The sequence below is a fragment of the Nestor notabilis genome, unplaced genomic scaffold, assembly GCF_000696875.1.
Source record: "Nestor notabilis isolate BGI_N333 unplaced genomic scaffold, ASM69687v1 scaffold5939, whole genome shotgun sequence".
Classification (NCBI taxonomy): domain Eukaryota; kingdom Metazoa; phylum Chordata; class Aves; order Psittaciformes; family Psittacidae; genus Nestor; species Nestor notabilis.
Genome location: NW_009943135.1, coordinates 2,655 through 22,556, shown reverse-complemented (window position 1 = coordinate 22,556; position 19,902 = coordinate 2,655). Strand labels below are relative to the sequence as shown.

General features: G+C 40.1%; 1 protein-coding gene across 2 annotated transcripts; it reads left to right on the top strand.

Annotated features, from left to right (window-relative positions):
* The first annotated feature begins 151 nt into the window (after positions 1-151).
* On the top strand, positions 152-5,148 carry PDP1 (pyruvate dehyrogenase phosphatase catalytic subunit 1). 2 transcript variants are annotated; one of them, XM_010021748.1, is made up of 2 exons: positions 152-209; positions 3,329-5,148. In XM_010021748.1, exons 1-2 carry the CDS (start codon positions 152-154, stop codon positions 4,978-4,980), a joined length of 1,710 nt encoding a protein of 569 aa, XP_010020050.1. In that variant the 3' UTR covers positions 4,981-5,148. The 2 variants fall into 2 exon arrangements, with proteins under 2 accessions (XP_010020050.1, XP_010020051.1); XM_010021749.1 differs by having other exon boundaries at positions 199-205.
* Positions 5,149-19,902: the final 14,754 nt, after the last annotated feature.

Here is a 19,902-nt window from a genome sequence, read left to right as displayed (position 1 = left end):
CGGTGGCTCCAGGCGCCCGCAGAAGGGCGGCGTGCGTAGTGTGCTTGTCTCCTCTTTTGTCGTTCTCCCTCCGTGTCGGAGCTCTTCGTCTCCTCTAACAAACTCTCTGCCTTGCTTCTTCCCCGCCCCCCCCCGGGCTTCTGCTTTGTGGATGGTGGCGGCTTCTTGTTGTGACCGGGGGATGTTTTTTTTCCCAGGCGGATCGGTATGTATCTCGCACCGGTACTCGCAGGAGCGCTGGGGTCGGATGGGACCCGGGGAAGGGACTACCGGGCCGGGCTGTGTCCAAGGGTTCAGACCTGTCCGGAGGGAAGGATTAACGGTTCCGCTTGTGTTGAATGTTTCTTGCTCCTCCTCCCCCCTTCCCTGTCCTCCTCCACAAGCTGGTTCATTCAGGTCTGTCAAGTGTGTGAAAGGCACCTGGGGTAAGCATTTTTACCTGGAGCCATGGGTGTCTTCTGGCACAGTTAGGCAGGTGTTTGGAAGTACCTGTCAGTGCAGCATCGGTTGGCCTTAATAGTATGGTTATAACAAGCCTTTGTTAAAGAAAGGGATAATAAATACTACAAATCCCATAAATTGACCATTGACTCATTATTGGCCGTATTAAATTTGTAGCCTGAAAAGTAGCATTTGTACTCTGTTCTGGGCTTGGAGAGGTATTTAATACTGACTTGATTCTAATCTCTTGAAATGATGGTTTGATTGTAGAAGTTTCTACTTAATCTCTTTTCATAAGAAACTAGAGAGCTTAAAGTAATAATTTAAGGGCTAGCTGGAGTGTCTTGGTTATATTTGGGGCATGTATGGTGTGGGTATAAGTGGGAAAGACTTAAGTATTTTGTTTTGGCTGCCAAACTTGAAATTTGCCAATCAACTAGGATTTATTAAATCTGATACATAAAACAGGCTGGTATCTTAAGCTGACAAGGATCTACTGTGAGTGATACAGGCTGTGGGAAAATTTGAGGCCAACTCCTTACTACTTGTTGAATTTCATGTAATAATTGATGAACTGATGGTTAAAAATCAGCAAAACATCCTCTGGTGGCACTGCAGAGCTACTTTAAGAGCAATGCATTTGTATTTTTGCTTCATCATGGATCAACAACAAAACTGCCAGAACAGTAGCTGTGGCACCATGTATTGATTCAGTTGGAGTCTAATGGGAGACTGGTGCCGAATCTGAGGTGTGGGCACATCCATAGAACCTTGAGGTTCCATAAGCAAAATTGCTGGTTTTAGAAGTCATGTGAAGAAATATGCAGAACTGTTACCAAAATAGCTTCCCTTATAATTGGAAGGCAGTGGATAGATTGTAAAATCAAAATTTAGAGTTGTAGGTTTCTTCTGTCATGCAGTATGTATGTGAAGCCTGGACTGGAGAAACGGACTTTCTGGGAAGCAAATGGCTAACAAATTTAGTATGCATCTGGAAGTTCAAGCCAATATGCTGCTGCAGAGTGTCCGGGCATCTGGCAGTGGTCCACAGGACTACAACCAGAGCTCTTCCTGGTAGTTGAACAGCAGAAAACTGGTTAGTTAGTCATAGCTGTCAGTGCAGGACCTGCAGGAGGTCAATGAATAAGAATTGCTGCTAATGTAAGTAAAGACTGACAGTCCTCCTTTAGTAGCAGGAAACCGGTGGAGGGGTAGAAACATGAATTTCTCTCTGCTTTCAGCCTTTGCGTCTTGTAACAGAGAAATAGGCTCCACTCTTGATTACTTAAGGAGAGCAAGCAAGCTTGGAGGGAAGAATTGTGACTTGCTTCCTTTTCTTGTAACATGAAGAATAGGGTGAAGCTTCATATATTTCCAGATACTTCTCAGCTGATCCAGATGATCAGAATCCTGTACTGGAAGTTATGGATAGCTTACATGAGCTCTTCTCATGTTGTGTGATCTTCAGACTGAGTATTGGGGATTACTGCATGGTTTACTAGGCTTGTGCCTCATGAAATACTGGTATGCTTGCTTGGTGAAAAAATAATCAATTTAGTGACTGAAACACCTTGCACAACACAGCAATATCCAATTTTTCAGCTGAACAATTAAATCTGACATACAGTGGTTCTGATAGACTAATACTTACGATTGCAGCAAGCCTTGTATAAGATAATTTGTGATGATCTTTTCTGAGAAGCTTTTTGTGATGAAACAAAAAGTTGGAAAGAAAAATTGAATTTCCCTAACTGTGTGTACTTCACACAAGGCACAGTTCACCTTTTTCTGCTATGGAATTCTTAAGTAATCATTGTAAAAGACTTCCTGATAATGAGGTATAGTGAATTTTGAAAAGACTTAAGAGGCACTTGCACTAGTGTTGTCATTGGGTGTATAAAGGGGAACAAGAAAGAGTATGTTAGAATAATCTTTATTAAGAAGAATAAAAAACTATAAGGAAAAGCTTTAGATGTGTCAAAAAGCTGTAGAATCCTTTTCTTGGGTACTAAATTTAATAGTTTACCTTAAGACTGAACTAGCTTTAAACTATTATGCAGGGCTCTATTCTAGTCATGGAATATGCACAGCTTGCATGTAGTCCTTCAATTGAGTAACTTTATAAAGCAATTTGTAATCTTAAAATTTACTGAGTAGATGAGCTACTGGTAGCATAGATGGATCTACTTCCTGTATTTTTATCTGGCAACCTAGAAAATTGCTGCATAGGCTGCTGTGGCTATTTGGTATATGTACACCATGGTGTCACACAAACTTGAAGTTTTACATGTGGAAGGGGGGAGAAGAAACAAAACCTGCTACTGACTTGTGGTTGCCTAAAGAATATCTGCTGTGTATCACCCTACTGCTTGCCTTTTGTGGTTTAAACTGTCTTCATCTTTAACAGTTGTATGTCATCTCAAATTTCTTTCTTGAATCTTGCTGTTAGATGCTTTATCTCTTCAGGTTTATAGCATTTTCCTCCCTGTGTGCCAGATCTAACTCTGTCACCTGGGAAATACCAGAAAACAAATCTCCATAGAATTCTTGTAAAAGGTGGCAGAACCGTGGAGCGTTGATGCTAACTGTTGTCTTAACTTCTGTTTGAAGCTGTGTTATCTGTCTGGATGATGTTTGCACTTCCTACCAGCTGAGTGGGTATAAGAACTAAAATATGTATGCTGAACTGAAGTATGGTTTATGTTACAGCCCAATGTAGTGTCTATAAACAAGTACCTCTTAATACTTTCTCATTCTCAAGACCTGTGAAGCTATGAACTCTATATAATAAGCAGCTTTGTTAGAGACTATAGATGTCTTAATACAGGGCTCTGGGGAAAAATTTGCTAGCTGTCCCACTAAGTACAGTTGTTCTCTTGTCTTTCAGCAATACCAGTCCGAAGCTCCAGGCTTCCATTGTTGTCTGATGCCATGCCAGCACCAGCTCATCTGTTTCCATTGATCCGTAACTGTGAGATGAGCAGAATAGGCAGTACTGTGTGTTACTGCCACCATAAACATCTGTGTTGCTTATCAGCTCATTTTGCTCACAGTCACTTCAGATATGCACCTCAGAAGAAATTTGCAGCACTTTATAAGCCAAAGGAGAACTTTAATCACTTTATTCACCCGAGGGATTATGCTTCCACACCACAGAGGTTTTACCTCACTCCTCCACAGGTCAACAGCATTCTGAAGGCAAAGGAATACAGTTTCAAAGTCCCAGAATTTGATGGTAAAAATGTAAGTTCTGTTCTTGGCTTTGATAGCAACCAGTTGCCTGCTAATGCTCCAATAGAAGACAGGAGAAGCGCTGCCACTTGCTTACAGACAAGAGGGATGCTTCTGGGTGTGTTTGATGGGCATGCAGGGTGTGCCTGTGCTCAAGCTGTCAGTGAAAGACTGTTTTACTACATTGCTGTTTCTTTATTACCTCATGAGACTCTACTTGAAATAGAAGATGCTGTGGAAAGTGGCAGAGCTCTGTTGCCCATTTTACAGTGGCACAAGCATCCCAATGATTATTTTAGCAAAGAAGCTTCCAAGCTTTACTTCAATAGTCTAAGAACTTACTGGCAGGAGCTTATTGATCTTAACAGTGGAGAGACTACTGATGTGAAAGAAGCTTTAATTAATGCTTTTAAGAGGCTTGATAATGATATTTCCTTGGAAGCTCAAGTAGGAGATTCAAATTCTTTTCTCAACTACCTAGTACTGCGAGTAGCGTTTTCTGGTGCAACTGCCTGTGTGGCCCATGTGGATGGTGTTGACTTGCACATTGCAAACACAGGTGACAGTAGGGCAATGCTTGGGGTTCAGGAAGAAGATGGATCTTGGTCTGCAGTTAATTTGTCCTATGACCACAACGCACAAAACAAAAACGAAGTAGAACGTGTGAAAACAGAGCATCCAAAGTCTGAAGAGAAAAATCTTGTGAAACAAGATCGTCTCTTAGGTCTTCTGATGCCTTTCAGAGCTTTTGGTGATGTGAAGTTTAAATGGAGTATTGAACTACAGAAGAGAGTAGTAGAATCGGGCCCAGATCAGTTGAATGAAAATGAATATACAAAGTTTATTCCTCCAAACTACCACACTCCCCCATACCTTACAGCTGAGCCAGAAGTCATATATCACAGATTACGGCCACAGGATAAGTTCCTGGTTTTGGCCACAGATGGGCTGTGGGAGACAATGCACAGGCAAGATGTGGCTAGAATTGTTGGGGAGTACCTCACTGGTGTTCACCATCAACAGCCAATAGCTGTTGGTGGCTATAAGGTAACTTTGGGACAGATGCATGGTCTCTTAACAGAAAGGAGAGCAAGAATCTCTTCAGAGTTTGAAGATCAGAATGCAGCTACTCACCTGATACGTCATGCAGTGGGTCACAATGAGTTTGGCACTGTGGATCATGAGCGGCTGTCTAAGATGCTGAGTCTTCCAGAAGAGCTGGCTCGAATGTATAGAGATGACATTACAATTATTGTGGTGCAGTTCAACTCGCATGTTATAGGTGCATGTCAGGATGAGGAACTGTGAGTTTAATATAGTGAACTATAGTTACCAAAGTTGTAACAATGGCCAGTATGAGCAGCTAATAAAAAAAACAACCACCCAACAGTAAAACCCCCCAAAACCCTCAGCAGACAAATTCGTTGCTTGCTAGATTAAGCAAATCTGTTGTTCCCGACTTCCCCCAGAGCTCTAAATACATGGGAAGTGCTATCGACCCACTAAAAACTTGAAGAGGGTGTCACAGCTTGTAAAAAGAAGTTTTTGCAATAACTTTGCACTATTGATTTCATGAATGCTGCTAGAACAATGTCTTGAATTTGGCAGGCTTGGATGAGGGAGGGAAGGAGCATAAAGAATTAACTGTCAAAGATCTGGCTGTTCAAGAAACAAAGCCTGCTTATAAATATCTGCAGTTATCTACACATTATCTTAAAGAAAAGATGAATTAAAAATAAAAAGTATTGTTGAATTCTTACAGGACTGACTTCTTGCAAAATAGATATGATTATTTGTGAATATATTGTCTGCTGTTTCTTCTAAGCAGAAGGTCACTTTAACCAAGTAAGTCTTCAGTGTAACAAAGTCGTCTCACAGTGTCATTCATGTAAGGGTATTTGTCTAAGTGTTGACTTTCAATGCAGGTCTAAGCCATAATCAATACCCGAGATTCTGTTAGAGCTTAATTGTATCTTATGCATGGTAACTTCTAAACTACTTTTGTGTGTTAATAGTTGGCTGTGAGCTTCTGCACAAGCTGCAGGGCAATAATACATTATAACATGCAGTAAGATACCATATAATTCTGTGGAAGTCTCAGTTTGCAGTATGAATGAATTTTCATACTTCTCAGAAAGTCAGTGTTGTTGGTCAAGACTGTTGGCTTTCCTACAGGTCATGTTCTTCATGGACTCCACCCCTGTCTGGTGTTACTTATCTAGTAATTAAATTTTCACCTGAAAAGATCAGGAAATCATTGCTAACCTCTTTGTGGCTTTGTAATTTGCACTCATTTTCCTTTTGGCTATTTCAAATGGTCACATATTGGATGTTGTGCACTTGAACTAATATTTGTAAGTCGGGTTAAAAAATATGTGCATGTTTAATGGCTTTTCCTAGCAGCTTTATTAGCAGCTCTGTATTTCTGGACAGCTGGTGTGTGCATGTTCTTAAGTCTAGAATGCTATCACAAGAGCAATCTCTGAAATGGGCCTCCCTGGCTTGTAATGGTTAGATTTGAACTTAAATATTGGCTATAACTTGTGTGCCTAAAGTTGTTAGGCTTCTAACTGTAAAAAGGAGGGACTGGCAATTAATTTATCAGTTACAGTTACATCTATTCTAGGTTTGTTGCATTGTATACAGATTTATTTTAACCTGCCCTAAGGTTAAAATCTAAAATGCTGGCTGAAATAGTAGCCCTTGATGACTGGCAGAACACATGTAATGTGATTCCTGTGTTCTGGAGAACTGTAGGTCAGCTTATTTCAGTTTACCAAGGTGTTTCTGTTAAAATACCTACCTAGCCTTCATCACAGCTAATTGCCACTTCAAAGATCTAGCTTGCTCTGGTTAATTGAGTAATGTGGCATTTTTGGCTGTATACAGATATTGCCAATTAATGCTGCTGTTACATAGGGCACACTTAGTTTGGGCAATCAACCTGTGCTATAGTAAACATTGGCTCCTCAGGTTCTCAAATGCTATATGTACTTAGTGGGCTGCAGCTTTAACTTGTCTGTTTCTTTAGCCAGCCTTAAACATCAGGGTCAATTTTGCTGTAAGGTTAATATCTAAGTTCACATTCAAGAGGTGCACAACCCTTGTTTATTTGAAGGGAAAAGGGGAACTCTGAAATGCTCAGACAAGTACTGGCTGTTGACATTGCTTCTGTATGTTGTGTTTTGGTGACTGTGTCATTAGCAAGGTCATACTTTGTTCTATCATTCAAATGCAGTATGTATCTAAACTGTTGCAGTATTTAACTTTCTTACTTTTTTACTGTTAAAGCTCTGTTACATGTATTAGTATATTTAACCTATGATTGTTAATATGGATTTGGTACAAGTCATTGCTAGAAGAAATGAACATTGATCCCATGGATACAACTTTTATTAAGGAAAAGCTGCTTTTTGTAGTAAAGATGCATATGTATGGAGTCAAAAAAAATATTTATGTATTGCTTGGAGACTTGCTCAGTATGTATGCAGTGAACAGAAGCAGCATAACTGCCTGCTCAACAGGTGATCTGAACAAACACCTTTTAACAGATTCCAATAAAATTATCATTATGCAGAAATTCATGTGTATTGGACTGATCTAGAATGTGATAGCTGTTCTGCTAGGGCTGAAACTTATGAATTACTTGTATTTCAAGAATGTGTTGTTTTCAGGTCCCTCTTATGAACAGACCAGATGGCCAAACCAAGCAAAGTATAAATGCAAACAGACTGAGAATCTTTACTTCAGTGCTCTTAAATTCTAGTGTGAGTCTTCAACCCCTGCATCAGGCTTGCTGGTGCTGCTGCTTCTGGCAGCCAAGCTCAGATTGTTCCATCAGTATCACTGCATGTCTCGGGTCCCATCATCTCATGATTAACTTCAGGGGCAAGTGCTGCAGATACAACAGTATAGCTTGAAATAATTAGGTTGTGGACTCTACCCTATATAGAGCAGTACAACATTTCATAATCTAAAATTAGTACAGATTAAAATGGCATAAGAATGAATTAATGGTAAACTAAACAGAAACAGCTCTTCTGCTGCAAGTAGAGGACATGTTCCTTTCATGTTGTCTGTTAGGTTGCATTGCAGAAAGTGCAGCTGTACATGTAAAGGGGATGCTGTGATTACTTGTCCAAATTAGGATTTCACAACTACAAATACATGGCTCAACCCAGGATGGCTGAATCTTAACAGTCAACACAGGCTGTTAAAACACAATCTTTAAATCTTTAAAACTGTTCTGGATGAATGTGTCAGCAGAACTGTTCAACAGTAAGAATAGGTGAAAGAGGAGTGGGAATTCTTGCCTTAGTCTGTGCTTCTAGCTTAAGGCTCTGTTAATTCTGCTCCCTTGTGTTCCAAGTGGTATGTGCATTCTATTTGCTTTTGACAGTATTTTACAACTACTATTGTGATAACTTCTGTATTCTCCATTTGCCTTCTATGTGTGTGACTTGGTGGGTACAGAACTTAAATTATTTTACCTTTCCCCTCACTTCTTACTGCAGGCCAGAGTTTTGCATATAGCAGACATGTAAAACATGACACATAGGACATATAACAGCAAGGAGCACAGTCTCATCATAAAATGTTTGTAATTAGACTCTTAAACTCAAGTCCCTGTACTTAGAATAATTCTGGAGTGAGAGGATGCCTGGTAACTATTTTGATAAGTGCTCTGCAGAATGGCTTGCCTGCTCTGTTCCGTCTCACGAGGGGGGCATATTTGTAATGAGGTTACCTGGCATAGATGGATAATTCAGGTTTCTAGTTCTAACCATCTGTGGTGTCCTACACTCTCTGATGCAGACAGTCCATGTGGTTTCATGACTCTTAATAAATATGCGCCATTGGATTTGCACCAGTGACCATTGCAAGTGTAAACTGTGGAACACTGTCATCAATGCTGCTGCACAGCAGTCCATGAACAATGGAACATGCCAGAGCAATGCTGGCATGAAGCTTTTTGGGATGTCAAGGAAGTTGGCATCTTTTAGTTGACTTGTTTGATCCTTGTCTAAGAAACTTGTGCAGCTCCTGATTGTTGATCAGTAAGTTACAAATAGAAACAACATCTGTGGAGTTGGAAGATCTGGCTGAAATGACTTGTCTTTAATTTCATGAAGCTTAGGACGAAGCAGATCCTGTGGGTAGAACAAGTAGCTTTCTTCCAGCCTGCCAAATGGCACACTGCAGCTTGATGTACAGCAAAGAAGTTGAGTTTAACGGCAAAATGAGAAAGTTCAAAGTGTCTGCCTCCAGAGATCTGTATTTGTGCTGAGCGGTGCTTCAAGCTGCAGATAAAACTGTAGCTTGAAATCATTAGGTGGTGGACTGTTCCCTATGCAGAGCAGAAAACATTTCATAAACAATCTAAAAGGTTTGGCTGATGGGTTTTTGTTTTTTTTTGGTGTGGGTTTTTCCCCCCCCCCCCCCATTTCAGGGGAAGTTAAGGAGAGATACTTCATTGTTGTGTGTTTGGTCCTATGTTAGAACAAAAGCACTTAACATGAAGTGGGCATTAGAATGTATTTATGGTTTCTTATGCTAGGTTAACTGTTTTGTGCTCTTTCCCGATTTTTTAAAGCTTTGTTTTGCCAAGTGCCCTTGATTTCAGGTGGTTCGCCTTTCTTGTTTCACTTTCTATTGAACAGTGAATGCAGCGTGAACTAACGCCTTTCCTAGCACTGAAGTATTTGAGAAGGAAAAAGGCTTGCTAATGCATTCTGGATTAAATTATTTATTCAAGTTACAGCATATTTAATTGCTGTGCAAACAAGTAGATGTTGTATTGTCAGGAGTATGTTTTCAAATACTATCAGTGCAAACTCATTGATAGAATAACTTTCAGTTTAGCGTTAACCTGATTTACCAAACCTTGATTAGGTAGTTATTTCTTGTGGCTTACTCATTTTAAATACGGTATTAATTAGCTGCTAGTTTAAGGCTAAACGTAGAAATGTTCTTTCTTCAAACAGCTGTGCAGCGAAGGAAACACTCAGGTTCACTTAACTGTTCTCCTATCACAACCATCTAGGTATCAAACATTACTAATAGCTGATATTTTTTTTTTTTAACTGTTGTCTTATAAAGGCCAAAACTTGGAACCAGTTCCTGAGTTGCTCTTACCATGGGAAGTAGATTCTTAGGGGAGGGGAGAATAAAAATAGGCTAAATCTTGTGATTAATCTTTTAAATAGTCAAACCAACTTGAATTTTGGTTGGACATCCCATCATGTAAATGCTGAGGCATAATCCATGTCAAGTGTAGTGTGTGGTTTCAACCGAATAAACTTAAGTAGCAGAACTGAACTTGACAGCCTTGACAGGCTTCAGTAGTAATAAATTGCACACTCCACTGACTTGATGGTAAGTCCAGGGTCACGCTTGCAATGCAGTAGGTCAGATTACGCTCTTGGCTTATTTTACTGGTTATGCTTTCTCTTTTATTTGCTGCTTATATGTATTCTAATATACTGCTGCATAGTTGGAAAGGATAACCTGACTTTCATAATCGGATCACAAATGGAGCATAAGTGGCAGGATCATCATGTGGTGACAATAAAAGCAGTCTTAGATGAGGAAATGGTGTGTTCTCATCTGTGTTGCAAGGTATGAGGGTAAAAAACTCTCAAAACTTGTCTTATGTATTGATCTTCTGAAACTGCATTTATTGCAAATGAGTTGCCTAATCAGTCATGAAGCCTTCTGGGATTACATAAAACAACAAAAGAAAATGCAGGCTCTGTTCAGTAAACCACGATAGTCAGGTGCTTTATTTAGCTTGTGGCAATTTACAGGAAATGAGTGGAGATTTTTTTGGACTTTAACAAATAAAAAGCTACTCCTCTTAAAAAATGGGGACCACGCAGTACAAATATGCAGGGTGGCCCTAGATTTCAGATTATTTTGGAATGGTTCTCCTTATGTTCTTTCATTCTGTGTTGAGGTGGAGGGGGAAGGTGAAGAAAACAAACAAGTGTTCATCCATTCTTAGGGTGCCTTCTGTGAACAAGTAATCTGTTTTACAGATTGCAGGGAATGTTTCATGCAGCAGGCTGTTTGCTGTCATCGTGGTGGATCTTTGAATAGAAAAATGATCCTTGATTTATAGACTTTTTATTAGATTTCATAGCCAGGAAATTCTGTTTGAAAAACCTTGCCAATGCCAGATTATTTTTACGTAGCATCATGAACAAACTGTTTAGTTTTAATATCCTATGTCTGTACCCGAGGGGAGCATGTATTTACTTGCATCTTAATTGCAAAATAACTCCAGTTGGGTCTGTCTGTCATGTTACGTGATGCTGTGAGACAGGAAAATGCCTAATGAGAAACAGGGAAGTCACTGATATTAGCAGGAAGGCACCCCATGAGCTGGGACACGACCATGGATTAAGCCCATTTTCATTCAAGGGCTCTGTATATTAATGAAGTGAGTCAGCTGCCGATGACTTTGGTCTCTATCAGAATTGTTGTAAGCCTATGATAATTCTGTAGGTCCTCCCTGTAGTCCTTTGGTAGTACTTCATGGCCCACTGTGGTGGCTCAACAGCTGGGCTAATATAAGAGTATTGTTTTCCAGGATTTTACAGATACATGCAAGCTGATTAAAATGGCTAATGGTAACAGTGTTCCCAGTTCTAGGCAGCTGCGAGAGGAGTGAATGGTGCTTCCCTAATAGGAGTCTCTTCTAGAGGGGGGAAAACGTAAATCTTTATTCAACTCTTAAAAACTGGCTGCTGTACAGGAGACCTAGCTATAGCTCTGGAGTGCCTGTTAGGGGTTTATTACTCCTGCTAAGAAGCAAGTTTCATTAATCTGCACAGCATGCTACATTAGTACAGCTCTACCAGTCTGCTACTCTGGAAGTAGTTCAAATGTCTCTGCAAAACTCTTTTTTCCCCTCTGTACATAGCTGCTGTCTGTTGTGGGCCAATACCTTACCAGCTTTGTCGTAAGACACCTAAACTTGGCAACTTCTGTGAGTGCGCCTGCATACCGAGTGTTGAAGCTTCTATTACAAGTGGTAGAGCTGTATTCAATGCATGCTGTGGAGTCTCAATAGCTATTCAGCCTGCTCCACAGCTACATTCAACTCCACTGAGTGTAATAGAAGCTTAGTTACCTGGTCCACATATAGTCAGCTCCATTTAGGTGTCGTCAGGAGACAAATCCTTAACCGTTCTTTCCAGTGTCTTCAAGGATATGATAGTCCTACAGTTTTCATCTGCCACTTCTGCATAATGACTGTATCTAGGGTGTTTTATTCCAGCGTTGCACCACATTTAGCTGCAAATAGCCGTATTCTGAGGGCCTGTCCTTGCCCTTTAGGTATATGGAAGTGGATCTCAAAGTTCAGTGTAGTCTTTTGTGTTGACCTACACAGGTAATATGTAGGATACGGCTGTCATGAGCTATGAAATGTTGCTGCTGCCCCAAGGACTACCTTTATTTTGCCTGTTACAGAGTTAACTGTTGTTAACTGAGCAATGTGTGGTTTCCTTGGCATAACCTCTGAAGTCTGCGCTTGCAATGGTGTTCAGGATTCCTTCTAGCTTGGGTCAGTAGGAATCCAAAGCTCACAACACAGCTAATCAGAGGAGTTGATCTTTATTCAACTGGCAAGCTCAATTGTAAGAATAGGTCTATAGAAAAGATGACCCAGGTCTTTATATAGTCCCCTTTAGCTGAAAAAGAAATGAAAATTTCTAAATTGGGAGACAATTCCTGTTTATCAATAGTCCAGCTTGTAAAAGGCTGAAATACTAATAAAGGAAAAAAATCAATCCTAGCTTGTAGTTGACAGCACAAAAGGAAGAAGAGTTGTCTTCTAGCAGGCAGCTTGGAGCACTGTAATATGGCATTGGAAGTCAGACCTTTGCCGAACTGTCAGTGAATCTGATCTAGAAATGCATAAAGGCGCCATTCACTGCTTAGCAAACACTGACACGAGAGCATGAGACGCTGTCTAGATCAATGTCAGAAAGATAAGTAAGCATAAAAAAAAGTGTAGGTATTTGACAGTCTTTGGATTTCTTTGTTGTTTGGGATTTTTTTGGTGGTGATGGTTTGTTACATATTTGGGTCACACTTATATAATTTCATTGGAAATCACCTTCAAGCAGGTGAAAAGAATCTGTATTCTATAGAATTTACTATAGAAGGCTACTGACTCCCCTTGGTACTTTGTCAGAAGTATGTAAGGAACTACTGTGAAAATCTAGAAAAGTACAAGGAGGAGAGAAAGTCATACAAGATAATAACAAAAACCCTCCAGGTTGGCAGCTGGCGTTCAATCTGGTACTACTGTGTAAAGGCGCTATAGAAAATTACATTGTGTGAATTAAGATTGCCTGAGCTATGACAAGGATCCAGACATTTGGGCCATATCATTATAGAATTTGGTAAAAGACAGCTTGGACAATTTTGATGCCTGTTGTATTTGCTAACCTGTATTAAAATAGAAATATTGGAGTGCTACAGGCCCCATTTCTCAATGCAGCAGCTTACAGGAGCCTTTGAAGCACGTCACAGCAGTGAGATTAAAAGATCTCTTCTGAAGTCAGGGAATGATGAGAGTCCCTTTGCAGGTACTGCAGGATACTGCAGGAAGGGCACTTGGAAGCTCTTGGTGCCGCAGCCAACTCTTAAAATACAACAATCTGTTTAGCTAATGACGAGACAGAAAAAGCACATAACTGAAATAGCAGTGACTAGTTAGGAGACAGGTTCAGAAAAGCAACAGTATGTGGAGTTTTTCACAATAGTACGTGGAAAAACAAGGAGTGCGAATCCTAAAAAAATCAAGGTAAAGTAGGAAAATGTAAGGGAGAAAAAAATCATGCCAAAATGTGCCTTTAAAGTTGAAACTGTACACATGAAAGGAAGATTGCATGTATGTCATAAAACCACATGCAGAAGATGGCATGGTAAACTATAATGATGTCAGATAGCTATGAAGAGAAAGATTTTTGTATCTGTTATGGTTGGTGCTGCTGAGCATGGTCCTGCTCAGAGGAAAACAAAACAGCAGCAGAGGCTGTTTGTGAGGTCAGTAATGGTTGAACACCTAAGCTGAACACCAAAAAAAAGCTGCTGGTTTGTGGTGGTTTTTGTTTGGGTTTTTTTGTGGATTTTGGGTTGTGGGGGTTTTTTGTTTGGTTGGTTTTTTTTGGGGGGTGGTGGTGTTAAAAAACCAAGCTGAACAATGTATAGGTGCTGCTGTTTAGATTTTATCTTTTTTTTTTTTTAGGTTTGCCATATCTGTGAAAACAGGCACAAGTCACTAAGATGAATGTAGAGGTGCAGGGAATTTAAAAAACATGCTCCAAACCAGTAGTTTCCTAATTTTTACATTGCCATGGTACCTTTGTGCAGAAGAGAGAAAGGAAGCTGGGAGTGAGGAATAAAAAAGGATCAGAAGGACTAAGGAGAGGAAATAAAAATTGGAGCTGAGGAGCACCCATTGGAAAGAAGGAGGAACAGAAGTGGCACACAAGTTCCCTTAACTGCTTTAATGCATTGTCAAAGATAACAGTCGATAATCCCATCATGTCTTTTTCTTGTATTACAACCCGGTGAAGGTTATTTTTCTCTGTTTCCTGTTGTTTGTCTGTCTGTCACTTCATTTTCTATCAAAGTTTTCTATTTTGAAGGACGGCTGTATGTTTTTTCTGAGACTTTTTTTGAGCCCTAAGGCTTATGCTGGTAGACCATGAGAAGTTACGTTTGGCTTACAATGCAGCTAAAACAACTCTATGCTGAGGCTTTCATGGTTGTTAAATGCAAAACCAGAAGTTTTGCTCTCATGCATTCCACCAGTTGCTGCCCAAGTGAATATTAATCATGTGGTGTTCCCCTGTTAATCAAGTTTTTCTAGTTCTTCATACCTCCAGTGAACGCTGCTATCCTGAAGACAGATTTCATTTTGTCCATCTTAAGTCAGCCTCGCCCAAGAGAACATGCTGCAAGTGTGCACATGGGTGTCCACGTGCATTCCTTTAAACCAAATGTCCTCAGGGCACTTGGAGATCCTGCCAGTCCATCAGAGACAACTGGGTCAACTACTACCAAGAGGGGAATAAATAATCAGATGATGGAGTTGTTTGCAAAACTGGGAGCATCACATGATGCCTGGCAGGTACAGCTTCATAGGCAAAGAACTAACATTTTTGTCATAAAATGGCTTTCAGGGGTATTTAATTTCCAAAAAACTTCTGTGGTAAATTTAGTTCCCAAAACATTCTGCTGGTGGGAGTGGTAGGACAGTGAATAAGTCTGTATTGATGATGTGATTGTTTGGGCAGAACTTGCCAGGAACGTTAAGTCCAACATACATTTGAATTTTGCAATAGTGAATTATTCTGTTGTTGACTGCAATAAGCAAAAAGACATTCTGGAATATTAGATTAGCAGTGACAATAATACATCCAGATCTGACAGCAAAGCAGAACAGGACTACAAAACCCAAAGATAATAAAAAACCTGATTCAGGTCTTAGGCGTAATAATATAATGGGCAATCCTATATCTACTATGGCAATAAAAACATTATTGGTCTGGGTGAAAGTTTGTAAAATGTGAATTAAACCATCCAGTTACTACAGCTTAAAAAAATCCCCAAAACCACCACTAACAAAATGTTTTCCATTTTAAATTCAAGGTTTTCTTAGAGGGATAAAAATTAAAAAGCTAGTGATGAATGATAAAGGACAGAGAATATGTTTAATTGAATTGATACTAGTTTTGATCTACTCCTGATTAAAAAAAAATAGACCTACCCAAGGTGCAGGTCTTGTAGGAGGAAACTAAGGAGTAGCATAAATTACATTGGCTGCAAAAGGCATCTTGGATTTAAAACATGTATTAATTTTCATACGCTTAATGCTATTTGCAAGCATTCACACAAATAAATTTTCTGAATTACTCTTCAGAGAAGCCGTGAAAAGAAGCATTAGTACAAGTTCTTTAGTTACAAGGTTGGTTGGGGGTTTTTTGGTGGTTTTCTTTTTGTTTGTTTGTTTGTTTTTTGTTTTTGTTAAGATTTCTAACTAAACCAGTATTTTGTCTCTCAAGAAGTTGAATAAACATTCCATATCTGTAAACTCCTTCCAAACACTTTGCATCAGCTCTTTGCTATTTGTTCCTTCCTGATCTGTAATTAGTCACGGGTTAAAAAAGAGGGTCAGAATAAGGAGGAAATCGTGTTTTAAAATTTTCTTAGGAAGTCAAACAATTAAAAAAATGGGCTGTGCAGTTCTTAAATGTGAGGCAAGTTCTGGGAGAATTTCATCATGCCCTTTTTCACACAATCACAGATTCTGTTGGGGTTGGCAGGGACCTTTGGAGATCACTTAGTCCAACTCTCCTGCTCAGCCCCCCTGACAGAGAAATTGCTGTTGCAGCTAAACCAAATGAAACAACTTCAGGCAGGTCAAGGGAAGTTTGGATAGAGCAAGCCTGACAAGCCTCAGTCCTGAGCCCTTGCAGATTTGGTACAAAGCTTATGGCCTGTTACTGGCAATGGCTGTGTAGTTACAAATCCATGCTGGCAGCTGCCAGTCACCTTCAGATGTTTGAAGGTGGTTTCCAGGAATACTTGCTGTATCACCTTCCAGGAGATAGGGAGGAGGCTGACCAGCCTCTAGTTCCTCTTTCCTCCTACTTACCCTTCTTGAAGGTAGGAGTGTGACATTCACTCTTTTCTACTGTTCAGAACTCTTCCTGATCACCATAGCCTTTCAAAGTTAATTTAGACATCACAATGACATCAACCAGCACTCGTGGGAGGCATGGATGCATCCTGTGAGGCCCCACGGACTTTAATATCTCCTTTTACTAAAAAAAAAAAAAAGAAGGAAAAGAAGTGTTCTTTGACTTAATCTTCTTCTGCTTCTCTTGCTCCAGACTTTCTGACAGGTTTCAAGTAAAAACAAAGCAAAGAAGGCACTGAGTACCTCGACTTTCTCCACATTCTTTGTTACCAGGTTCTCTACCCCACTTGGCAGCAGGTCCACATTTTCCCTGGTCTTTCTTTTGCAGCTGATAAACTTGTAGTTCTTGCTGCCCTCCACATCCCTCGTCAGATCCAACTCCAGATGGGTTTTGTCTTTCCTAACTCTGTCCCTGCATGCTTGGGCAGTATCTCTGTATTCCTTGCAGGTCGCTTGTCCTTACTTTGACCTCCTGTACACTCAGTTTTTATATTTGAGCTTTGTCAGGGTCTCTTTGCAGGCACCTGCTGCCTTTGCTTGATTTCCTGCACATTGAGATGGATCATTCTGGAGTTAGAGGAAGTGATACTTGAAGACCAACTGGTTCTCCTGGTCCCTTCTTTTCTCAAGGGATGCATTGCACGGGATTTTTCCAAGTAAATACTGTAAGAGACCACAGTCTGCTTTCCTGAAGTCTAGGTGTTAATCTACTATTTACCTTGTTCCCTCCTTGTGGGATTTTTTTGGTCACTGCAGCCAAGGCTGCCCATGACCTTCACATGCCTGATGATTTCTTCCTTGGGTGTAAGTGTGGGGTGCAGCCCAGTGCTTGCCCTTGTTGGCTTTCCGATCAGCTTCATCAGGAAGTTCTCATCAATGCACTCCAGTAACCTTCAGACTGCTGGGCCCTTCTGGGTTGATAACAAGGTGAGGCAGAGTTTTGTTATATTGTAAGATTTCAGCATTTAATCAACTTTATTGAAAGAATCTTGGCTCTTGTGAAGGTACTTGTTTCTGAATAACACAAAGAGCAGTAAAAGACTATAGCCATGAGATTTTTTTTTTCCTGAAGTCTTAATCAACAGCTCAGGTAATTTTATTTTGCAGAGGGGGCAGCAAATTAAGAAAAAAGTAAAGTAATCAGGATAGCAACAGAGAGAAACCATTTACCATACTCTGACTTATGGGTCCATGAATGTAGAAGCAGGAAGGAGAAAGTGAGTGAGCTGGGAATTGAACTAACACCCGTTTACATGAGGGAAATCTTGAATGAAATTCCAGCTCAAGTGAATTAAAGGGGAATTCTTGCTGGTTTTCATGAGGCACCTGGCAGCATTTTACTCAACTTTGACAGATACAGATTTTGTTCTTTATTCTGCCAGGCACAATGGGGTAACCATAGGCAAGTTGCCCAAGATCATGTTTTGAAACATGACCACTTGATTTGCAAACCTCAGGCTTTGCATTGCTATTTCAAAGCCCATGCCCAAACAGGCTCAGAGTGCACATGAGCTCCCTGAAGGCTCAGCCCATCTGAAAATCAAGCAAGAGAAGTCACAACTGAACAAGCACTTTGCACACTTGCTCTTCCTTCTCGATGTGTCAGTTTTACTCTTCTACAGATTTTTATAGCCATGAAATAGCAACGAGCCATAAAAAAGTAAATGAGGCTATTTACAAAGCCAAGTTAAACTGAGCTTTGTGGGTTATTCTGGAATTAGCACAGTAAATTAAAAATGCAAGCTGCTGTTATAGCTTCATACAATAACTTTATTGTACTGTGTAAAACTTTTTACTGACCTTTGCTGTTTTCTTTCAGCATCATCCAGTAGTCCTCAGGGAACCAATTTCACTTAATCACACCTTCCTGCCTGGGCAAAATGTGTTTGGCATCATAACTAACTGAGTTAAGAAAAAGCCAGACCAAGTTACAATAACACAGTGATGGGCCTGCTTGATTAGTTAGGTGCTTTTGTTTGTTTTTATAGGCTGTTGTGTAGGCAGTTGGTCTTTGATGTTCCTTTCCTCTGGGTTCATTTCCAGTCACGAAACATCTGTTCTTTATGTAATTGGGAGAACTTGGGATAATGTAATTAAGCAAACATCCCCTAGCTGGTGAATCTTCTTCCTGATGGGAGTTTAGCTGAAAGAAACACTGTTTCTTTATCGAGCAGTGATTATCCACTAATCTGTTTATCCTGGGTACGGGCTGACCAGGACCTGCAGGCTTCTTCTCTTAATGAATTATTTGTAAATTGGGCTCCTCCTTGTGGGTAATGTTTGTAGCACATCCCTGGGCAAAGCGGGCTGCTCTGTGCAGGCTGCCTGGGTTTAGAAACAGCAAATCATTAACGAGTAACATGCAAAAAGCATTTCAGTCATATTCTAGCACCCTCTTCACACCCGGGGTTCATGTGCAACCCCAAGAGGCAGTTGATGGTTATGTGCTTTGCAGGTAGTTTTGCAAAGAGCCAGACCAAGGCAGTGCAAAGGGAGATGCTCTTCCAAGGAGACTTCATTCACTTTATGCCTTTTATGCCCAGCTATGGTGTTAGAAGATAAGCAGCAGCTTAAGTTGCAATGGCTGCAAGGTGCAATAAGGTCTCCCTGGAATTAATTTTACATTAGCTGGAGATGCTGTTCGTAACAGCAGCAGGCTTGGCAAGAACCCCGAGCCCCGAGAGCAAACACGTCTTTGTGTCCCAAATCAATGCGAAATGGTGGTGACCCAGTCTGCCCACAGTTTTAATTCATTGTGATTTTTCAGTTAAATATTCTTTTCAGTAAAGATGAAGCAATGTGCTGTGTTTTCAACCCTTGACTTATCATATCTGAATATTACGCTGAAATGAAGTATCCTGCTTAATTGGAAACTGTCCATCCAAGTCTGAAAAATTCAATGTTTTACCTTAATAGAATTTTATAGATCTCTCTCATATGTAGTTTAACTTTGATGTTCTGTCTTCTTATATTTATTTCCAACTACAAAACATTTGTTCTCTACCTAATTATGAAAAGCCAAAATAAAATTAGCTTCACCTGAAATAAAACCTGAGATTTTCTTAATACAACCCTTTTTTAATTTTTTTTTTAATAAGTTTTTGTGAAAGGCAAACACTTTTGAAAAGGAAACGGACACATTCTATATACAAATCATGAAAAAAAAAGTACCCTTCCTTTATTTTATCTGTTGTTCTGGGGGCTTTTTTATGGTGCCTTTAGGAAGTACTGCTTCGCTTTGCACTTAACATATATATTCCCTGGGCAGGAAAAGCAGCAGAGGATAGTTCCATTCCTGGTAGGGGTGTTTGTGTGGCTCCCAGCTTTGGCAAATGGCAAGCATAACATCCACAGTCGCTTGGCAAAGAGGGGATTAAAGCAGTCCTTCAACTCAATTTCACTTTAATACTGTTTTCTTTTCACTTTTAAGACAGGAGGAGGAGAAGCAAAATCATATCTCTATCCATCATCTTTATTCCCCTGTCCCTCTCCCCATTCTGTAGCTTCAC